The 20995-nt window shown below is 41.7% G+C and overlaps 1 protein-coding gene across 4 annotated transcripts in view; it reads right to left on the minus strand.

Annotated features, from left to right (window-relative positions):
- The window catches only part of LOC121293707 (cytoplasmic phosphatidylinositol transfer protein 1-like), a 322349-nt gene that overhangs the window by 26407 nt on the left and 274947 nt on the right, over positions 1-20995 (minus strand). For all 4 annotated transcript variants that reach the window (XM_041216893.1, XM_041216891.1, XM_041216892.1 and 1 more), the window contains one exon: positions 9616-9711. In XM_041216893.1, the coding sequence (XP_041072827.1) occupies positions 9616-9711 (96 nt within the window). The remainder of the gene's footprint in view (positions 1-9615; positions 9712-20995) is intronic.

Raw genomic sequence — 20995 nt, forward strand, 5'->3', positions numbered from 1 at the left:
CTGCACTCATCCGAGCTGGCCGAGTCCTAAAGGACATAGCTGCTAGACTGGGTCTGCAGCAGGTAGTGAGGCAACCAAAAAGAGGGAAAAACATACTTGACCTCATCCTCACCAACTTGCCTGCCACAGATGCATCTGTCCATGACAATATTGGTAGCAGTGACCACCGCACAGTCATTGTGGAGATGAAGTCCTGCCTTCACATTGAGATTGCCCGCCATTGTGTGGTGTGGCACTACCAACGTGCTAAATGCGATTGATTTCGAACAGATTTAGCAACTCAAGACTGGGCATTCATGAGGCGCTGTGGGCCATCAGCAGCAGCAGAATTGTACTCGAACACAATCTAACCTCATGCCCAGCATATCGCCCACTTTACCATTACCATCATGCCAGGGGATCAACCCTGATTCAATGAAGGAGGGCATACCAGGAGCAGCACCTGGCATAGCTAAAAATGAGGTTTCAACCTGGAGAAGCTATAACACAGGACTACTTGCGTGCCAAACAGCATAAGCAGCAAGTGATAGACAGGGCTGAACAATCCCACAACAAATGGATCAGATCTAAGCTCTGCAGTTCTGTCACATCGTCATGAATGGTGGTGGGCAATTAAACAACTCACTGGAGGAGGAGGGTCCACAAACATCCCCATTCTCAATGATGGGGGAGCCCAGCACATCAGTGCAAAAGATAAGGCTGAAGCATTTGCAACAATCTTCAGCCAGAAGTGCCGAGTGGATGATCCATCTGGGCCTCCTCCGGAGGTCCCCAGCATCACAAATGCTCATCTTCAACCAATTCAATTCACTCTACCTGATATCAAGAAACAACTGGGGACACTGGATTCTGCAAAGGCTATGGGTCCTGACAATATTCTGGCAATAGTACACTTATGGTCTAGAACTTCCTGCACCCCTAGCCAAGCTGTTCCAGTGCAGCTACAACACTAGCATCTATCCGGCTATGTGGAAAATTGCCCAGATATGTCCTGTCCACACAAAGCAGGACAAATCTAACCCTGTTAGAAATCTATCCATTTAGCACAGTGGGCATTGCAAGACAACATAATGGAGGGTATCCTCAATGTGAAGAGGGGACTTCACCTTCACAAGGACTGGACAGTGGTCACTCAATACTGTCCTGAACAGCTGCAGCTGCTACAGGTAGTAAGGTAAAGATGAGGTCAAGGTCCCTCTTGCCGGTTCTCACACCACCTGCCACAGACGCAGTCTAGCAGCTATGTCCTTCAGGACTTGGCTTGGTCAGTGGGGGTGCTACTAAGCCACTCTTGGTGATTGAACCCCCCCCGCCAAAGTAAAGTCTGTGGCCTTGCCACACTCAGTGTTTTATCCAGTTGGTGTTCGACATGGAGGAGTACTGATTCATCAGCTGAGGTGGGGTGGGGGGCATGGTAGGTGGTAATCAGCAGGAGGTTTCCTTGCTCATGTTTGACCTGAATGTTCAGAACTTCCAGGGCAACTCCATCCTGATTGTATGACTGTGCTTCCACCCTGTGGGTCTGTCCTGTCAGTGGGACAGGTAAGGTATGGTTCAGTGAGAATGACTCTGTCAGGCTGTTGCTTGACTAGTCTGTGGGACAGCTCTCTTGCTTTAGGCACAAGCCCCCAGATGTCAGTAAGGAGGATTTTGCAGGGTCAACAGAGCTGGGTGTGCTGTTTCTGGTACCTAGGTCAATGCTGCATGATCTGTCCAATTTCATTCCTTTTTACTTTTCTGTAGCAGTTTGGTCCAACTGAGTGGCTTGCTAGGCCATTTCAGAGGGTATTTAATAGTCATCTTAATGGATCTGGAGTTGCATTGAGGCCAGGCCAGGTCAGGTAAGGATGGCAGATTTCCTTGCTCTAAAGGGACTCAGATGGGTTTTTATATGACAATCGACGATAGTTATTGCGACTGCTTTTAATTCCAGATATATTAACTAATTGAATTTAAATTCCATCAGCTGTTGTGGTGGGATTTGATCCCCTGTCCCCCTTAGCATTAGCATGGGTCCAAGGATTACTACTCCAGTGACATTATCACTATGCCACCGCCTCCCCCAAATGGTTGATTATCAACTGATTTGCAAAATTTGTCAAACAAATTTTCCTGAATATGACAATTAAATAGGAAATAAAATGCCTCTGTCAGTGCAACACTAATTCAGTGAACTAGTCAATTAACCAATCAGCAGAAATGTGTTGCTACCTCCAAAAAGCTCCATGCTGTTGAGTTACAAAAGGAACTTAGGTCTTGGATCAGTGAAATATTAATTTGCTGTAAAGTTCAAAAGACTAAAATGATTGAAACTGAGGAGGAATTTACACAAACAAAATTATACCAATGTGTAATGTGGGTTTAAAAGTTTTTTTGGGTATCTAAGTTAATTTTACATCCTGTGAGCTAATAGTTTATTGAACAAATCTGTTACCAACTTATTAAAGCTGAAAGATGCCAGCACTGAAGGCACAGATTGCTCAGACAGAACATCATCTATCAAATAGTCTGATCAACATTAATTCTTGGAGGTAATTGGACTGCCTAAAATTGACCTGGATGCTCAAAAAAATACAGTATTCAATATTTGTGTTAAATTATATAGAAAACAACAATTTAGATTTATCTATCATCTTTAATGTAATTAAATATCCCAATAAGCTTCACAAAAAGTGGAAAACAGACACCAAGCAGCCATGAGAGAAGAATGAGGAAATCATGGTTGAATTGATAGGCTCTGATGAGGCTTTTGAAGAAGAGTTTTTTTTAATTCATTCTTGGGATGTGAGCGTCACTGGCAAGGCTAGCATAAAGGTCCATCACTAACTGTCCTTGAGAATGTGGCGGTAAGCTACCTACTTGAACTGCTGCAGTTCGTGTGGTGTAGGTATACCCACAGTGTTGTTAGGGAGGGAGTTCCAGGATTTTGACCCAGTGATAATGAAGGAATGGCATGTGATTTGTAGGGGAACTGGCAGGCGATGGTGATTCCATGCACCTGCTCTTGTTTTTTTTAGGTGGTAGAGTCCTTGGGTTTGGAAAGTGCTATCAAAGGACCCTTGGTGAATTGCTGCAGTGCATCTTGTACATGGTACACACTGCTATCGCTGTGTGTCAGTGATGAAGGGAGTGAAAGTTTATGGTGGTGGATGGGGTGCTGATCAAGCGGGCTGTGTTGTCTTGGATGGCGTCTAGTTTCTTGAGTGTTGTTACAGGTGCACTCATCCAGGCAAATGGAGAGTATTCCATCACACTCCTGACCTGTACCTCGTAGATAGTGGACAGGGTTTGGGAAGTCAGGAGCTTAGTTACTCGTCACAGAATTCCTAGCCTCTGACCTGCTCTTGTAATCAGTATATATATATATAAATATAAATATATGGCCGGTCCAGTCAGTGTGAGATATAGCAAGCAGGAAGAGCTGCAGCTGAGACTCCCAGAGTGTGGAGAAAAATGGGATGATGGGGTGGGGTGAATGGTATAGAGGAGGCCAGAGTTGAATAACTGGAGTGTGTGAAATGGTATGTCTGATTGTAGAGGTAGGTATGGGCAAGTCCATAGAGGGATTTTTGTCTGAAGACAAGGGTTTTGAATTCATTATGGTGGGAATGGGGAGCAGTGGAGGTTGGCAAAAACAGATAGGGAACAGAACTTAAGAGTTGAAAACATACAAAATACTTTGTCAATTTAGATCCTTCCTCTTGTAGCCTGTTCAGGAGAGTGCATTTGCCTTCATGCGACTTACAATTTCAGAAATCTTGAAAATCCTTACATGGCAAATCATGGCAAAGATGACTTGCAAAATACCGTTAACTCAATGCATTTCGAACATCATTTCAACCTTTTTTATACAGTACAGAATTGACAAAGCTGCATGATAAAGCTGCTACATAATTTATAATACTGTAAGGAAAAATAAAATTACAAATCAACAAAGAAGAGTTCTGGGGAGAAATTGTCACTTTGGCCCTCTTCATGAATTATACATAATACAGTGTGGTGAAGGAGAAAATAACTATAAAGTACAATCCCTTCTGGCAACTGACATTTTGAAGAAAACAGCTACATCAAAGAAGTTGTTAAATATGGAATGCTTCTAAAGCTGTTTGTTCAATCTGATTTAACTGATGGTGGTAACCTGAAAGGTTAGAATGAAGAATAGGTTTTACATGTGTTTAGAATCATTGAATTTTCCGGTGCCGCAACAAACCACGATTCACAGATAACTTCTTCCTGTCGTGTGACTGCAATTAATTAAGTTTCACCGTTGAAAGAAACTGAGGTGATTCCAAATTTTTCAGAAGATTTAAGCTGGAGTGGTACCAATTTTGTATCACGTTCCAATAGATGACTCACATTCAAATGTCAGCTTTTCTACCAGAAAGGCCCATTAATTAATACTCACCACTTGATGGTTTGACCAACTGTTTTTTGAAATAATTTGTAAAAGTAATGCAATTAGAGGTGACAACTTAAGGGATAGATACTATGATAGCTAAAGAAGGGATCAAACAGCACCCTGCCTAATAACCAGCTATAATAATTATTGTGAATCCTAACATCATTTAGTTATCACTGTTGACTGTCTTTGAATATTTTAATTAAGACAGTGAGTGTTGACAACACAATTAAGACAGGCTAAGGAACTGGCAGAGAGGAGACATTAATATTGGACCTAACAGTGTGAGGAAGGTGGAAGCAGTGTGTACACACAAGTGAGATTACGCAATTATATACCTTGGGGTCCCTGTTCTCCCTGACAAGATCAGCAGGTTTGATGCCCTCTATTGCAGCTAAAACTACTGTCTGGCTCAGTCTGGAGCAGTGCAGCCAGGAGGTGTGCCTGCAACATCAGGTTCATGGCTGTGCTGATGATCCATGATCTTCTTGGATGACTTGTAAAGTGCACAATTTCTGAAACACGATATTTAGATCAGTGTTTCCCCACTGATGTTAATTCAGTTCTCTTATACTGTTGGGATCCTTAACTCCTCCAAGCCAGGTGCATCCACATTGGACAAGGGGGAAAATTGACAGGATAGTTAACCCTGTCTCCTCTACTGGACCTGTTAGCAGTCAGTTACACACTACTAACAGTGTAGGATAGCAAAGCCTGAGAACATTACGTGGTGTGGGGGAAAAAAGGGAAGAAAATAATTCACAAAAATGAAGTAAAATAATTAACATATCCCATCTATGACATCAGCGCTGTTATATCATGGTTTTACAGACCAGTTACAAGTTGTGTTTAATCACAAAACATAGTGACTAATGTTCAGAAATAAACATCTCTTCATCCATATTTATCAAATAGCTCATTAGTTTGGTTAACTAAGATAGGGGATCACTGTGCAGTTTAATGGAATATGCTCATACGCTGCATGATATATCATTAACAAACTTGAAATGGGTATTGTATGGGTCATGCTTTATCAATACTCGGGTTCCTTCTTATGAACAATGCAGTTGTGGTTTAATTAACTGGAGACTGAATGGGAATTGGTCTGAATTCCACTTAGAATTGAAGTTATGTGAACTTTTAAAAATATTTTCTAATTCCTAGATTAAGAACTTGGTAAAGTGGTTTATTTCTGCATTTGTAGAAAACGATTGATCAGATTGATCAAAAAGTGCAAAAGATAAATAGAAATGATAAAATTTCATGAAATGCCATTAAACTAAGCAGTACATATTGTTAATTGTAAAAAAAAACTTTCACATGATGTATTTCCCATTGAGCTGGAAATTTAACTAAAGTAGAAAATATCATTCCAGGGTAAGAATTACATATCAGGTGTGGGTTTTACTACTATGAAACAAGTTGTGGAGAGAAATGAAATTAGAGGTTTAGCACTGATTCTTTGTCAGGTTTTGATGCAGCACAGACTAAGGAAAAGATTAGAGAATAAAATTCAAATTGTATATGAAATATAACGAAAACTTTTGTAGCAGCAAACTATGACTTAAATGCTGTGCAGATTAATTGAACTTGGCGAAAGGTCATTTTGATCCAGAATCACACAGTGACCCTATTACTTCATGAAAATTAAAGAAGCTAAAATAGCAGAAAAATGATTCCCTTCTCTTAGCTCAATTGGTCCTCTGCAAGTTACCCCTGTATTCAATGCTCCAAGTGAACTAATGTAGGGAAGGTGGGCAGTTAGCAGTGCTATGTTTAATCTACAACTCAGATTAGTCGACAAACTGGCAGAAGAATTTTAGTGCATTTAGTAGAGCAAAATCACAAAACTGTGTGCAAAGAATCAGCTCATGATATTTTTACACATAGTGCACAGAAGAGATCTTCCCTTGCAGAAAGCAGGTGACATTAATGATTGCTCCTTTACTACTTAGGTTAGTGGAAGGTACTAATTGGAAAGGTTAATTGAGGCATTGTTGTGCATTTCCCTAAGCAACACAGATAAGAGAGACAGTCTATTTCTGGGAGAAAATAGGCTGCGAGGGCAGTAAAGTGTTTGACCATCATTGGGAGAGGCTGGTTGAAGGCTAGGTCCTCACAGGAAGGAAGAATCTGTGGGAGAGTCACCTGAGTTGTTGTGCACTTCCTAGAGGGTAATTACAGACTGACTGTTGCAGTTTCTTGGGAGTAGGGAAGACCTTGCCTTGGGATTATGGGAAATAAAAGAAAAAGAAATGTCGGTGGTGATCTTAACATGAAGTATTTCAAGGCCACAGAACATCAGCATCAGAGTTACAAAATAATGCACTCTTACGTTGCGTGCAACATAATTATTTAGTAACCAACAGTGACACATGGAATATAAATGGAAAATGTTGCAAATACTCAGAGGTGCCTGACATATACTGAGCATTTACAGCAATTCCATTTATATTTCAGATTTCCAGTATCCGCAGTGTTTTGCCTTTTTGAGACAAGTGGAACATACAATGTAATCCATGGATATGGTAGAAATCATATTACATATATGCAGAGTCTGCAAATTGCACCAATTTTTCTTGCAGCCTAAAAGGCTCAAAGGCTCATTTAATACAGTAGTTTTCAAAATTGTTGAAGGACCCCTTTTCAAATGGATTAATAATCATAGACCCCAGCCCTCTAAATTAAAATGCTATACACTACTCCAAATATGGAAGTGTTGCATGTGAAGTATTTTATTTATGCTTTTAAGAAATAAGTTATATACTTACAGATATTAGTGAGACGGGTCTCACTGCAGAGTTTGCCTTATCCTTGGCAGAGGCAGAGAGAAAGGAGCAGCCCGGGGGAAGGGCAGTAGCCAAGAGAGAGCAAGAGCACAGAGAGAACTGGAGCAGAAAGACAGCAGCAGCACAGAAAGAGCAGAGACATATGGAGGGTGCAGGAGCCTGGGGGCAGCAGGAGAGCTGGGGAAGCAAGAGAGCTTCTTAATGACCCTTAAAGTCACCTATTAGCACATTCCTTGGATAATATCACAACCTTCAACACCTCTTTGTCCTTTTGGCTATCTCCACTTATCACTGGCCCTCTATCTAGCTCTACTTGTCCCACCCCCCTTAAACCAGCTTATATTTCACCTCTTTTCTATTTTTCCTTAGTTCTGTTGAAGAGTCATACAGACTTGAAATGTTAACTGTGTTCTTCTCCGCAGATGCTGTCAGACCTGCTGAGTTTTCCCAGGTATTTTTATTTTGAAGCAAGAGAGCTGGTGGGGAGGGGGCGAGCAGGAAGAGCAAGAGTGCGGGGGAGAGCAAGAGTGTGGAGGGAGCAGGATCCTGGGGGAAGCAGGAGCCCAGGAGGCTGGAGAAAGCAGGAATCCAGAAAAAGCATGAGCCTGGAGAAAGTAGGACCGGGGGAAAAATGGGACCACAGTGAGTGAAGGAGCATGGGGAACACTGGAGCATGAAGAATGCAGGAGCACGGGGTGGAGCAGAACATGCCTTCGGCCGCCACACACCTGCTTACTTTTGAGCACAGCACCATTGGCGGTCACCATGTCGCACGCCCAAAGGCTAGCCTGTGTTACAGACCCCTGTGGAAAGTCTCTGCGGACACCCAGTTTGAGAAACAGTGATTTCAATATTGCACTACGTGGTGTGTTAGAGGGCTGTACAGACTCAGAAGGTAGCCAGCTTCAATTTCTGATCTGTTTTGAGTTATGCACTGCAATGGCCTCTTGTGAAAAGGAGGGAAATCAGCCAGCGTTCCTGTTCTTGAAACAATCATTACCTACTGACTTCTGTGGAAAGGTGTATGGTCACCCGGTGATGACAAGATTGGGTTCAGTTGTGACATCACTTACGGTTTAAAAGACACCTGATGTAACTCACTAGGCTCCTCCACAGGGTAAAGGCAATACAAGACTCCAAATACCCACATACCCATAATCCAACCCGAGTTACTGTGTATATGAGAGGATCAAAAAAATGATCAGATGCACTGAGGTTTGAGAAATTTGGAAAATATGATAGTTGAGCTCAGCATGAGGTATAGGGCAGAATTTTCTGCCTGTGGGCAGGCCCGACCCAGTCTCCGGCAGGCGGGGAGACGATCCCCGCCGGAGAAGCTTGCCCCGCCGCCATTTTACGTGGGTGGGCCAATTAAGGCCCACCCAGCATGATGTCAGGCGGGAAGCGCTATGCGCTTCCTGTGCGGGTGGGGGGATTCCCCAAAAGCGAGAGTACGCTCTTTCATGCATGTGCCTGAAAGAGCACACATCGCCCTGAGGCTAAGTGCTGCCTCAGGGAGATCGTTTCCACATTGAAAAATAGTAAAAATAGAGAAAAAAAAATTCCCTAATATGTCCCCTCATGTGACAATGTCACATGAGATGGGGCATGTTCATAATTTACATAATAACTTTATTAAAATTTTTGAAACCCTGCATGAAACCTCATCCTGCCGGTGGATGAGGTTTCATGTTTTATCTATTTGCGGCTGGGGCTCCTGGCCTGCCCACCAACCTTAAGTTTGGACGGGCAGGTCCTTTAATTGTATAAATGATCCTGTCAATGGCTTCAATTGGCCATTGACAAGTCGGTGGGCCCGCAGCTGATTTTGCTGCGGGCCCGCCTTCCTGAAAATTTAAATGGGGCGGGATGACGTCGGGGGTTCCACACCCCCTGCTCACCTATGGCAAAATTCTGCCCATAGAACATGAAAAAGGTTCAACATGTACCAGAGAAGATTAAAGATAATGAAAATTGACTAGACTAATGTCAGCTTGTCATTTCACTCTCCACTGTGTAAAATGTCACGTAAAATATTTTCTTACAATGGGATAAAAGTGGATTACTTACTGCCTAAAAATGACCAGCATGATGCCAAATTGCTTGTGCAACCAATTTAATCTAGTTTGCAACAACTTCACCAACTTTTCCTGTCACATTTTTAAGTCCTACTATCCTCTAGGACCACCGCTCAATTATTTTATTTCCTTACAAATTAAAAAACCTATACAGTTTTACATTCTCATTCAATATTATAAAACATAACCTGCCTCAGTAAATTCAATTCTCAGTCAGGATACAGCAAAAGAAGGTTATCTGCTTCAAATGTTATCTGCAGCTTTCCTGAGCAAAGGTGCAAAATCCAGCATCCCATCTATCAGTTAGCACAGTCTCACACAGTGTCTCCAAAAAAAAATGCTCACCTACCTCAGAATCTTTGTAATAGCGTTCAGGAATTTCATCATATGCAATATCAATGAAACACACGTCCCTTTCAATTTCTTTTGCCTCAGAATCAAAGATCTGAAATAGATATATAATTATGTAAAATAATAAAACAGAACATAGTTGGTCAATTATCATTAAAGGGAGTGTAACAGATACCTCTAAGTTAATTAGAAGATAGCAATTCAATCATGGAATTACAATTAGGCAGAACAGGTATCACATATTGAAAAAACAGGAGACATGCATACTTAATGAATAGTGTTGAACTGGGGCAAAGTATGAAATACGTCTCAGGATGTTAGCTGACTCAATACTTAACATCTAGTCATTACGCAGGAATTAATTACATTCAGACTGGACCACAAACGATGAGCAATATTTAACATTAGCTTTTTTAAAAATCTCCTTGCCTTCCAGGTTTTAAGGATTTGGAATGGTGAAGATGTCAATCTGGAACAAACATTTAAAGCAAAAAGATTGAGAATCACATGGGTTCTCTTTACCTAAATATCACGACTCACTGGGGATAGTGCACTGTAATATCAAGCCCCAATGTGCCCCGAGCCACGACAAATGTGAAAAGTTTGACCAAACCACCAGATTGACCCAATTCTACCTAACTGTTTAATTTAGGTTAACAGAATACGAGCACTAAATTTGTAAACTTAATCAGTAAATAAATGTTTACTGAACCAACTATTGATAACCAGTGGCAAAAGAAAGAAATATGAACTGCTCATTTCTAACACTATAACTTAAATTCTGCCCCCTTCTTAAATCCCTATACACACACATACAAGACACATAAGACAAACAAAAACATGGATTTTAAGAACGGGATAAAACAGTTCAACAGCATCAATTCCCGAGTACAGGAGTCAATGGGCTGATCTTGATTGATGTCTTCCAAATTCCTTTCAGTTCTTGTTGATGACACAAGGTGTTCTTGCAGCACTTTCGGTATTTAGTTCACTGGTTGAGCACTTGCCTTTCAATGTCTCTGACAATGATTTTCCCCTTTTATCTCTTGACAGGGGTTTTCAGGGAGAGAACAGGTTATAAAGATATGAGAAGAAAAAGCCAGCTAGCCATTATTGTGGAATTGCTGGAATCTTCCACACACAGGAGAAAGAGGTTTTAGGGCTTGTTCCTTTCAGGCTAGGAGCTATTCTGCTGCACTGCTTCTCACACAAAACCTGGTCACCTGGTCAGGAGCCAATTAAAATGTTGTTGCCAGGCAGTTCTTTTGGTTCAGCACTCCTTTCCAGCACCGTTCTGTCTTTCATGGCACATTCAGTTCCAGGACTGCAACATTGTATAGATCTCTCATCCTGTCCCAGTGGACATGTCTTTCAACCTGCAGCCATTGTAATTTTAATTCACAGTCCGACAGAAAATAAAAAGATAAGTTTTTTTACAACAGTCCAACAGGAATAAAAAGATATGCTCCTTACATAAAGTAGAATGCAAAGCAAAGAAAGTGGATTATACACAATATGTGACCATGAAGAATATAGTCCAATTTACAAGCCAATTAAGTAATGCTAATGATGATGCAAATTGTGCAATTCCATACAAGAGGTGTAGAATTTCCTTTTGTATGTGTGAAACAGGTGGTTTATTTAGCCTGCGATATAAACTGCATGAAATAGCACGAATTTTTACTTTGGAAATTAAATTTGTATGGCCATAGAGCAGAACAGTGGAATGTTTTCTGTGAGAGCTTGTGAATGCTGTGAACCATGCAATTCAAAAGCGGTGACACAGTACCAGTGATCAGACATGTTACTCTGGACCAATCATATGCAGGATGCAATGGCTACTGCAGAACAATGGGATGTCTGGACATGGATAAAAATAAATAGTTTTTAAACCGTGTTTCTGAGACAGTAGATTTCCCAGTACATTGTTGCACTGTCAGTATTATAACACGGGAGCAGACTTTCTTGTATCATACACAGCAAGGTAGCCACAAATCATTGCAACATCTCTATTACATAAAAACTCAAAACAATATTTACAAAAGGAAAAGTTGTTAAATAAGAGTCACCATTAGATGGAGCCTAAGAACCATGCAATGCAAAAGCAGTAATAGCATTCTGACTTAACCTACTCTAACCTTCTTTTATTCATTTTAGCCATCAACACTTTCAGTCTCTGGCAGGATCTCCTAGATGTCATGACTATTTTCTAGCTGAGGCGGACAGATACATTGGTGTAGATCTGTGCCAGTGCTGTTCTTCAGCTAATTACCGAGAGGTGTTTATAAGTAGGAAAGAATGCCCTTCTCCTCCTACATTCCTGCCGTCCTTTCAGGACACTACATTCTAACACTCTATGGGACAGTAACTGCAGAAACAGTGCACTAAGACAGTCATTCTCTATTGATACTTGGATTAAAGAAAGGGGACAGAAATACTTCAGAAATGTAAAGAAAATCCCTGCAATGAGCAACAGAAAATAGTTTGTTCCAATTTAATCCTGAAAGATGTAACTAGAGTGATTTGGAGGTGAAATTACAGAACAATTCCATAAATGTCCTTTCACAATGTAGTAATTAGGTTGACTGATCTGAATTTCTTTGCGAAATGAGCTAAATTTGAAAAATACAAAATTGGTTAAATTGGCAAAGGTGGAAAATATCATTGCTGGGTTGTGCTGGAAATGAGTGTTACATGCTTCTCCTAGAGATAGGCAAAATACAAAATGTCAGGGATTGATATTCTATTGCTTAGTGGGATGAGATATTTCTTCTGCTTATCTGGTCACAAAAGAAAATAACAGTCCAGACCTAATGGGTGAGCATAAAATTATTTATTCCACTGTGGTCCCAGGAGTTTTAATTTAAGCCACTGAGGACTGCCATAGTACGCACTTACTGTCCTCTGTACTGTCCTCCCATTACCACTGATCTTTCATTCAACTGTACTAAACATTGAATGCACTGTTACTTTTATGTTTCCATTCTGAAAGCAGGCATGAAGGTGAAAGGAGAAACAGAGCTGGGAAATAGATTATTTTGCTACTCAGCCACCAGTGACACAATGGCTTCAATCCTTGTATACCTTGACATGGCAATATGGCTCTATCTCAACCTCACACAACTGTCCCCAGCCTAAACCACTACACAATTCTGTTCCTTATCCTAGCTATCCTTCCAGTAACTTGGAGTTGAACACCAAACCCATGTTGCTTTCGGAGACATTTAAGTGCTGGGGACACTGGCCTCTGGGAATTAACTAGAAAAACTCATTTAATTTGGATCCTAACATTTCTTTAGGGCGATCAATTATGTTATGAGCTTAAGTTTTGTGCTTACAGCCAACCTCTTCACCATCAACTACACAGCCAATTTTTGTGTCATCTGCAAATTTCCCAAACAAGCATCCCACGTTTAAGTCTAAATCATTAATATATACAATAAACAGCAAGGGCCCCAACACTGAGCCCTGTGGAATAACATTTTCCATTTGCAAAAAACATCCATCAAAGATTACTCTTTGTTTCCTGTCACTGAGCCAATTTTGGATCTAATCTGCCACCTTCCCCTGTATCCCATGAGATCTTACTTTCCTGACCAGCCTGCTATGTGGGACCTTGTCAAATGCCTTACTGAAATCCATGTGGACAACATACACTGCACTACTCTCATCAATCCTCCTTGTTCCTTCCTCAAAAATATCTGTTTAGTAAGAGACGATCTTCCCCTAACAAAATCATGCTGACTATCCCTGATTAATCCGTGCCTTTCTAAGTGACAGTTTACCCTGTCTCTCAAAATTGTTTCCAATAATTTGCCCACTATCGAAGTCAGAGTGACTGGTCTATCCCCTGCACCCTTTTTAAATAAGGGTACAATGTTTGCAGATCTTCAATCCTCTGGGACCTCACCTGTATTTAGTGAGGATTGAAAAATGATCCTCAGCATCTGCTATTTCCTCTCAGGCTTCCTTCAACAGCTGGAGATACAAACCATCTGGCCCTGATAACTTATCCACCTCAAGGATGTCAGTCCCTCCAGTACTTCCTTTCGCTATGCTTATTGTATCTAATATTTCACACTCCTCTTTAAGTAGAATGTCTGCCTCATCCCTTTCCTTAGTGAAGACAGAGACAAAGTACTCATTGAGAACCCTGCCCACATCATCTGCATCAACCCACAAGTTACCATGTACATCTCTGATAGGCCCCACCTTTTCCTTATTCTCTTGCTCTTAATGAACTGACAAAACATCTACGGATTTTCTTTGATTTTACCTGCCAATATTTTTTTGTATCCTCTCTTCACTTTCCTAATTTCCATTTTTACTTCATCCCTGTATTTTCTATACTCCTCTAGGCTTTCTGCAGTATTAAGTCTTTTGTGACTGTCATAAGCTTTCTTTTTCTGCTTTATCTTGGCCTGTATGCTTCTGGATAACCACGGGGCTCTAGATTTGACAGTACCACTCTTTTTCTTTGTGGGGACATGTCTACACTGTGCCCTTGGAATCTTGCCTTTGAATGCCTCTCACTCATTTGACACAGTTTTTCCTTCTAATAGCTGTATCAGTCCACTCTCGCCAGCTCACCTCTCACCTTTGCAAAATTTGACTTTCCCCAATTTAGAACTTATATTCCTGTTTTACCTTTGTCCTTTTCCATAAAGGTGCTAAATTTAAATATATTATGATCGCGACCTCCAAAATGGTCCCCCACTGCTACTTCATCCACTTGCCCAGCTTCATTTCCCAAGACTAAATCTAGAACTGTGTCCCCTCTTGTTGGGCTTATTATGCGCTGGCCAAAAAAGTTCTTTTGAATGCAGTTCAAGAATTTTGTGCCCTCTGTGCCCTTCACACTGTTCATATCCCAATTGATATTAGGGTATTTGAAGTCCTATTGTTCTCTTTGGAAAGCTTTCCTTCTCTCTCTTTCCCTTTCTTCTCTCTCTCTTCTTCTCCTCTCATTCTAAAGCTTGGAGTTCTAACTCTTTTTGTTCCTGTTCCAGCTGCATTCTCAGCAATTCTACTTCTCTTTGTAGTCTTATCTCATGTTTGTGATGTAATGTTCCAGCCACCCACTGTAATATTACACATCTCATCTTATTCAAGGGAATCCCTCGCTACCTCTTATAACTCTTCGAGGGATAGAACTTTTAAATCCTCAAAAGTAAGTTCCCCTTCTCCTAGAAAAGCACTGGCATCAAATGTGGACATTTCTACACTTTAGTCATACAGACTCAAAAAAAACATTTTTCATTTTTAAAATTGGTTTCAAAGGAACAATTTACTTTCCCCACTCTAATTCTTTCTTTTCATCTGTGGAAACAGCTTTTGTTTGTCGACCTTATCTAAACCTGTCATAATTTTGCACATCGCTATCAAATCTCGGCTCAACCTCCTTTGCTCCAAGGACAACAACTCCAGCTTCTTCAACCAAACCTTGTAGCTAAATTCCTTCATCCCTGGAACTATTCTGGTAAATCTCCTCTGCACACTCTTAAGGACCCTCACATCCTTCCTAATGTAAGGTTTAGCAAAGCTTCTGCTTTTGTAATCAACATCTCTATTTATGAAGCCCAAGGTTCCATATGTTCTGCCAACAATTGCTCATTTAATATGTCCTGCCACCGTCAAAACTTTATGCACATGGACTCCCAGATCTCTATGTCCTTGTTTAGAACTGTGTATTAGTTGTGTGTTGCTTCTCCTTATTTCTTCTGTCAAATACTTTACAGAATATTTACAGCACAGAAAGAAGCCATTCAGTCCATTATGTCTGTGTTGGTCGATGAAGACCTACCCAGCCTAATCTAACTTTCCTGCATTAAGTCCATAGTCCTGAAGGTCATGGCTCTTCCAAGTGCTTTTTAAACGTGTGAGAGTTTCAGGCTGTAAGTTTCAGACCCCATCACATTCTGAATGAAAAAAAATTACTCCCCAGCTCCCCTACTTAAATTCTATGTCCCCTGGTTTTTGACTCCTCTGCTAAGGTATTTTTTTAAAATTAACTCTATCTAGGCCCCTCATAGTTTTATACACATCAATTAAGTCACCCCTTAGCCTCCTCTGTTCCAAGGAAAGCAACTCCAGTCTGTCAAATCTTTCCTCATAGCTAAAATTTTCCCGTCCTGCAACATCCTGGTAAATCTCCTTTGCACCCTCCCCAATGCAACCACATCTTTCCTGTTTAGTGCTGACCAGGGCTGTATGCAATACTTAAGATGTGGTTGAACTAGTGTTGCATACAATTCTAGCATATCTTCCCTGCTCTATGCCTTCTTAACCAACTGTGGCCAGGGAGGATTCAATTTTGATGGTCAGAGCCTCCATAATTTTCTTCCTTGATTCTTGTAACAGCCCGTGATATATTTCATCTGGACCTGTCTATTTATCTACTTTCAAAGACAGTTTCCTCTCTTGCAATGTTTATTTGCACTCCTCAATACAAAATCAACGTAAATCCCCTATTTCGTGAATAGTCACAAAATATTCATTAAGAAACCTACACACATCCTCCATCTCCAGTCCCCAATAGGCCTTACTCTTTCCTTGATTATCCTCTTTCTCTTGGTGTACTTATAAAACATCTTTGGATTTTCTATGATTTTACTTGACAGTATTTTACCATGCCCCCTCTTTGCTTTCCTAATTTCTCTTTTAATTTCACCCCTGGACTTGCTGTATTCTTCTAAGCTCTCAGTGTCTGACATAAGCTTCCCTTTTTACCCTTATCTTACCCTCTATGCACCTTGTTATCCAGAGGACTCTAGATTTGGCTATCCTGCCCTTTTCCTTTGGGGAACATGTTTACCGTGAAGCCCTTGGATCTTACACTTCTCTGTATTAAATGCCATCTGCCACTTGTCTGCCCATTCTGTTAGCCCGTCTACATACTGCTGCAGTCAATTGGTATCATCCTCATTGTTTGCCACATCTCCAAATTTGATATCATTGGCAATTTTTTGAAATAAGTCAACTTTTTATCCATCTCCTCATTCTGTGGCACCAGATGCTCCTGCACTGATGTGTGGTGTCACTGTGTGACGCTCAATTTCAATTGATTAAGAAAAACGTTGGATCAGTGTCAAAATCCTAAAAGGAATAAAGTTACACAATCCTGTTTAGGACATAGTGTAACAACTCAAAAGTTAATGCTTTCCAATCCAGGAAGCAGTGACCAGAGTAGAGGCAGCAACATCAAAAGATGTATAATAATGACAATAGTGATGTTAAGACCTATGCAATGTTATCATAGGATTATGGTATTTACAAGTGTCAAATTACAGGGAAAGAAGCATCTATTATATAAAAATCTATTAAAAAATGTTTGATTGACAAAAATGATACTGGTGGAGGGATATGTTAGGTTGTTCAGAGGTAATACAGGCTTTGATCCCATTAATAATCAAATAATGAAAATGACTGATACAGTTCTGCTAAATTCAAATTGGGATAAAGCGGAAGAGGAGGACACTATTCAGCCCTTTGATCCTGCTCTGCTATTTAACTAGACTGTGGCTGAGATTTGATAGGTTTAAGAGTTTTAAGATCAGTCCTGCAGAGGTGGAAAGAGCCTCACCTTCACCTAGATTTTAAGACAGACAATAATGTACATAAAAATAGTCTGCACAGGCAGACAATATGTGACAGCTGTAACATATTGAGGTCTTAAGATGTCAAAAGGTCAGTTTATCAGAAATACGTAAAAGCCTTGTTGTGTCATGTTCTTGAAATAAACATCAGTAATATCCTCCTCAATATACAGATATATAGAGCAATTTTCTAAACGCATACAGGCAAAATCACTGCCTGTGGTTTTCTGATGAACAATACCGATGTGCAAGTTTCCCCTTCATCAGCACATACCATGAAATATCAGCCCCATAATATACAAATTGGGGGCCAGTGGTTTTCAGTAATGTTTTGTGAGTTGTTGGTGGACAGAAAGGAAAGTGACTCCAATAATTTAACGTATGATCTAACAGAAGTGCTATTGTACTGCACCACAATCATTACAGCAAACCCCTGCATCATGGATTTTCATGGCATTGAATGGTCTACTTAACTGCGTATTAAATTGCAGACCCTGTTTCTCTTTAATTAGGGGGCTCTCCTGTAGCTTAATCTCAACCACTCCTGTACTACTATGAACTGTCATTGCAAAACTCTCCTGTACCCAGTAAATTATAGCACATTAATCTCAGCTGTTATTTTATCTGTCTTGTATCTATGCACCTCCCCTGTATATCACCTACAGTAGTGCTCTCCTCTATGTTAATCATTATAGCGCTCCATTTCATCTCAGTATTTACAGCATTCCCTGTTTTTCATTTATTGCAGTGTTCTTCTGCATCAGCCGCTTTAGCACTTGCTGTGATCTCAGTCATTAGAACACCACCTTGTACCTTGGTCATACATCATTTCCACCCATCTCTGTCATTGCAGTGTTTCTTTGTGTCTTCGTTATGGTATTGCTTTCTGTGCTTCCATCTTTACAACACACTCCTGTAATTATAGTCATCACAGTACACCCCTGTATTGTACTCATTATAGCACATCTATATATCATTGTCATTACAGCATACCCCTGTATCATAGTCACTACAGAACACTCTAGTGTCATAGACATTACAGCACACCTTGTATCATAGTCATTAGAGCACCCCTGTATCACAATCATTACAGCACACCCCAGTATTGTAGCCTTTACAGCACACCTATCTATTGCAGTCATTACAACACACCCTGTATCATAGTAATTATTGCGCACCTGTATCATTGTCATTACAGCACACCCTGACATTGTAATCATTAAAGCACAACCCTGTATTAAACATTAAAGCACATCCCTGTATTATAGTCATGAAAGCATTCCCCTATACTGTAGTCATCACAGCACATCATTAAAAGAGCTGAACTCCTGAGGTGAGGTGAGGGTGACTGTCCTTGACATCAAGGCAGCATTTGACTGAAAGTTGCATCAAGGAGCCCTCGCAAAACTGGAATCAATGGGAATCAGGGGGGAAAATCTCCACTGGTTAGAGTCATATGTAGCACAAAGGAAGATGGTTATGGTCGTTGGAGGTCAATCATCTCAGTTCTAGGACATCACTGCAGGAGTTTCTCAGGGTAGTGTCCTAGGCCCAACCATCTTCAGCTGCTTCATCAATGATCTTTCTTCCATCATAAGGTCAGAAGTGGGGATGCTCCATGATGATTACACAATGTTCAGCATCATTGACGACTCCTCAGATACTGAAATAGCCCAGATACAAATGCAGCAACACCTGGACGATATCAAAGCTTGGGCTGACAAGTTACCCCCTCGACCTCATCCTCTGTCAACGCAGAGGGAGCAGCTGGCCCACAGGAGGACAGCCAAAGCAAACCGGGGCTCTCAAGGCCTCGATCTCCAGATGACCCATGCCGAAGTTGTCAGAGGCAGCAGGGCCAACCATTGGACAGGCTGTCTCCACCGCTCCTGCGGATGTCAGGGCAGCACCTAGAAGAAGTCTTAGGCTAGAAAAGTTAAGAATTTCTGATCACGTGGTTGCACAGGTGAACACATTTTGTCACTTTATAATCTGAAAATATATTTACTTTCACTGAATAATGTGCAATGGTGTCTTTTAGCTTCATTTATAGACTTTGTGAGTCCTTTCCCTGCATCACCCTCACTAGCAGTTAAGCTGCCGGACCACAAGTGATTCTGGAGGGAGAAGTGTGGGCCTTTCAGAGCCTCGTGCAAGCATTCTCCCATGCATATGGAGCCTTCCTCCATCATACTCATCTCAATGTCCCGAGCATTTTCAATGCTGCCTGCAGGGGTTCTCTTTCGATTGTCCATCTGAGCTGAATTGCATTTTCGCCACCCACTGATCGCAATCCCATGCAGCACCTGTGCCTGTCCAACACGTGGCTCCTTGTATCTGCTCAGCTCCCCTGTCCTTTTCCCTCTCCCAAGTCACCCATGTCCTTTCTCCCATCATTGTTGAACACCCCGCCCCACTGGCATCACCTTCTACCTCCATACCGTCACCTATCAAATAGAACTCTATTCTTTCCAGGATTTCCAGCTGAACGTGCACATTCAACTACCTTTCTGAGAATCTCACCCCCATCCATATTGACCTCCTTCCTCCCAACCTCAGGGTCCATGTCTGCCTCCGAGTCCCCACCAACCGCCTTCGCAGTCTCTTCTACCACTACCGTCACACCCTTACCCTCCCAGCTCATCCTGCTCCCTCGCATTCTCACCATTCCCTCCTACCATGCCCGCCTTCAGTTCACTCCCCAGGAGGTAGACATTGATTCCTTCCCTTACACCTACCTCCCCATTTGCTGCATTCTCCCCTGTTACACCCTCCTCTCCCATACTCCCTCCTCCCCCCAACCAACCTCATCACCCCTCCCCACCCACCGGTACACCTTTCTCTCCCAATCAAGCCTGGACATTCCTCTCCCACTCCGCCCCCACACCCCTGCCCCGGTACACCTTCCTCTCTCCCTCCTCCCTGATCATCTGTAGCAGCCCAAGGCTAAGACCCTGATGTTCTGAAGCAGACCCAAGGCATCAATGGAGACCTCCCACCTTCTGACAGCTGCTTTGCAGCAGAGCTATTTCCATGAGAACCCACGCAGTATGCTATGCATGTGTTTCCCCACGGTCCGGGAGCTGTAGCGCTCCAGCATCTTCTGCTCCTCGGATGGCCGCAATCTGAGCAAGGCCCTAACGTTAAGTCTTGATTTCTGCACGTCACACTTGTCCAGATGTGTTCTGGGCTGGCATGTTTTCCCACTGGCGGGACAGGAAATTTGGCGTGGGGGAACGATTCCAGTCAGGCCTTGCTTTGCATCCCATTGGCAGGATGCAAAGCAGATTCACGCCGGCCTCCAGCAGGATAAGTGTTCTGCCATGGCAGACACCATCGAATGATCCTGCTGTGCTTTCACGCCAGCGTGAAACCAATTTTTGGCCTTCTCACCATATTGTTGTCCACCCCACCGCCTGTCATGACACCCGACGCCACCGGAGCAAGAAAATTCTGGCCAGTCATTTCAACACATCCCTTTATCACAGTCATTACAGCACATCCCTGTATCATAATAATCACAGCACATCCTTGTGTCATAGTCATTATAGCACACCTGTGTCACATCATTAAAGCACACCCCTGTATTATAGTCATTAAAACACACACTTTTATTATAGCCCTGGAAGAACACCCCTATCACCCCTATACTGTAGTCATCACAGCACACCTCTGTATTGCAGTCATTAAAGCACACCCATATATTGTAATAATTACAGCACATCTCTGTAGCATATTCATTACAGTACACCCTCACATCACAGTCATTGCAGCACATCGCTG

This window comes from Carcharodon carcharias, chromosome 22 (assembly GCF_017639515.1).
Source record: "Carcharodon carcharias isolate sCarCar2 chromosome 22, sCarCar2.pri, whole genome shotgun sequence".
NCBI classification, from domain to species: domain Eukaryota; kingdom Metazoa; phylum Chordata; class Chondrichthyes; order Lamniformes; family Lamnidae; genus Carcharodon; species Carcharodon carcharias.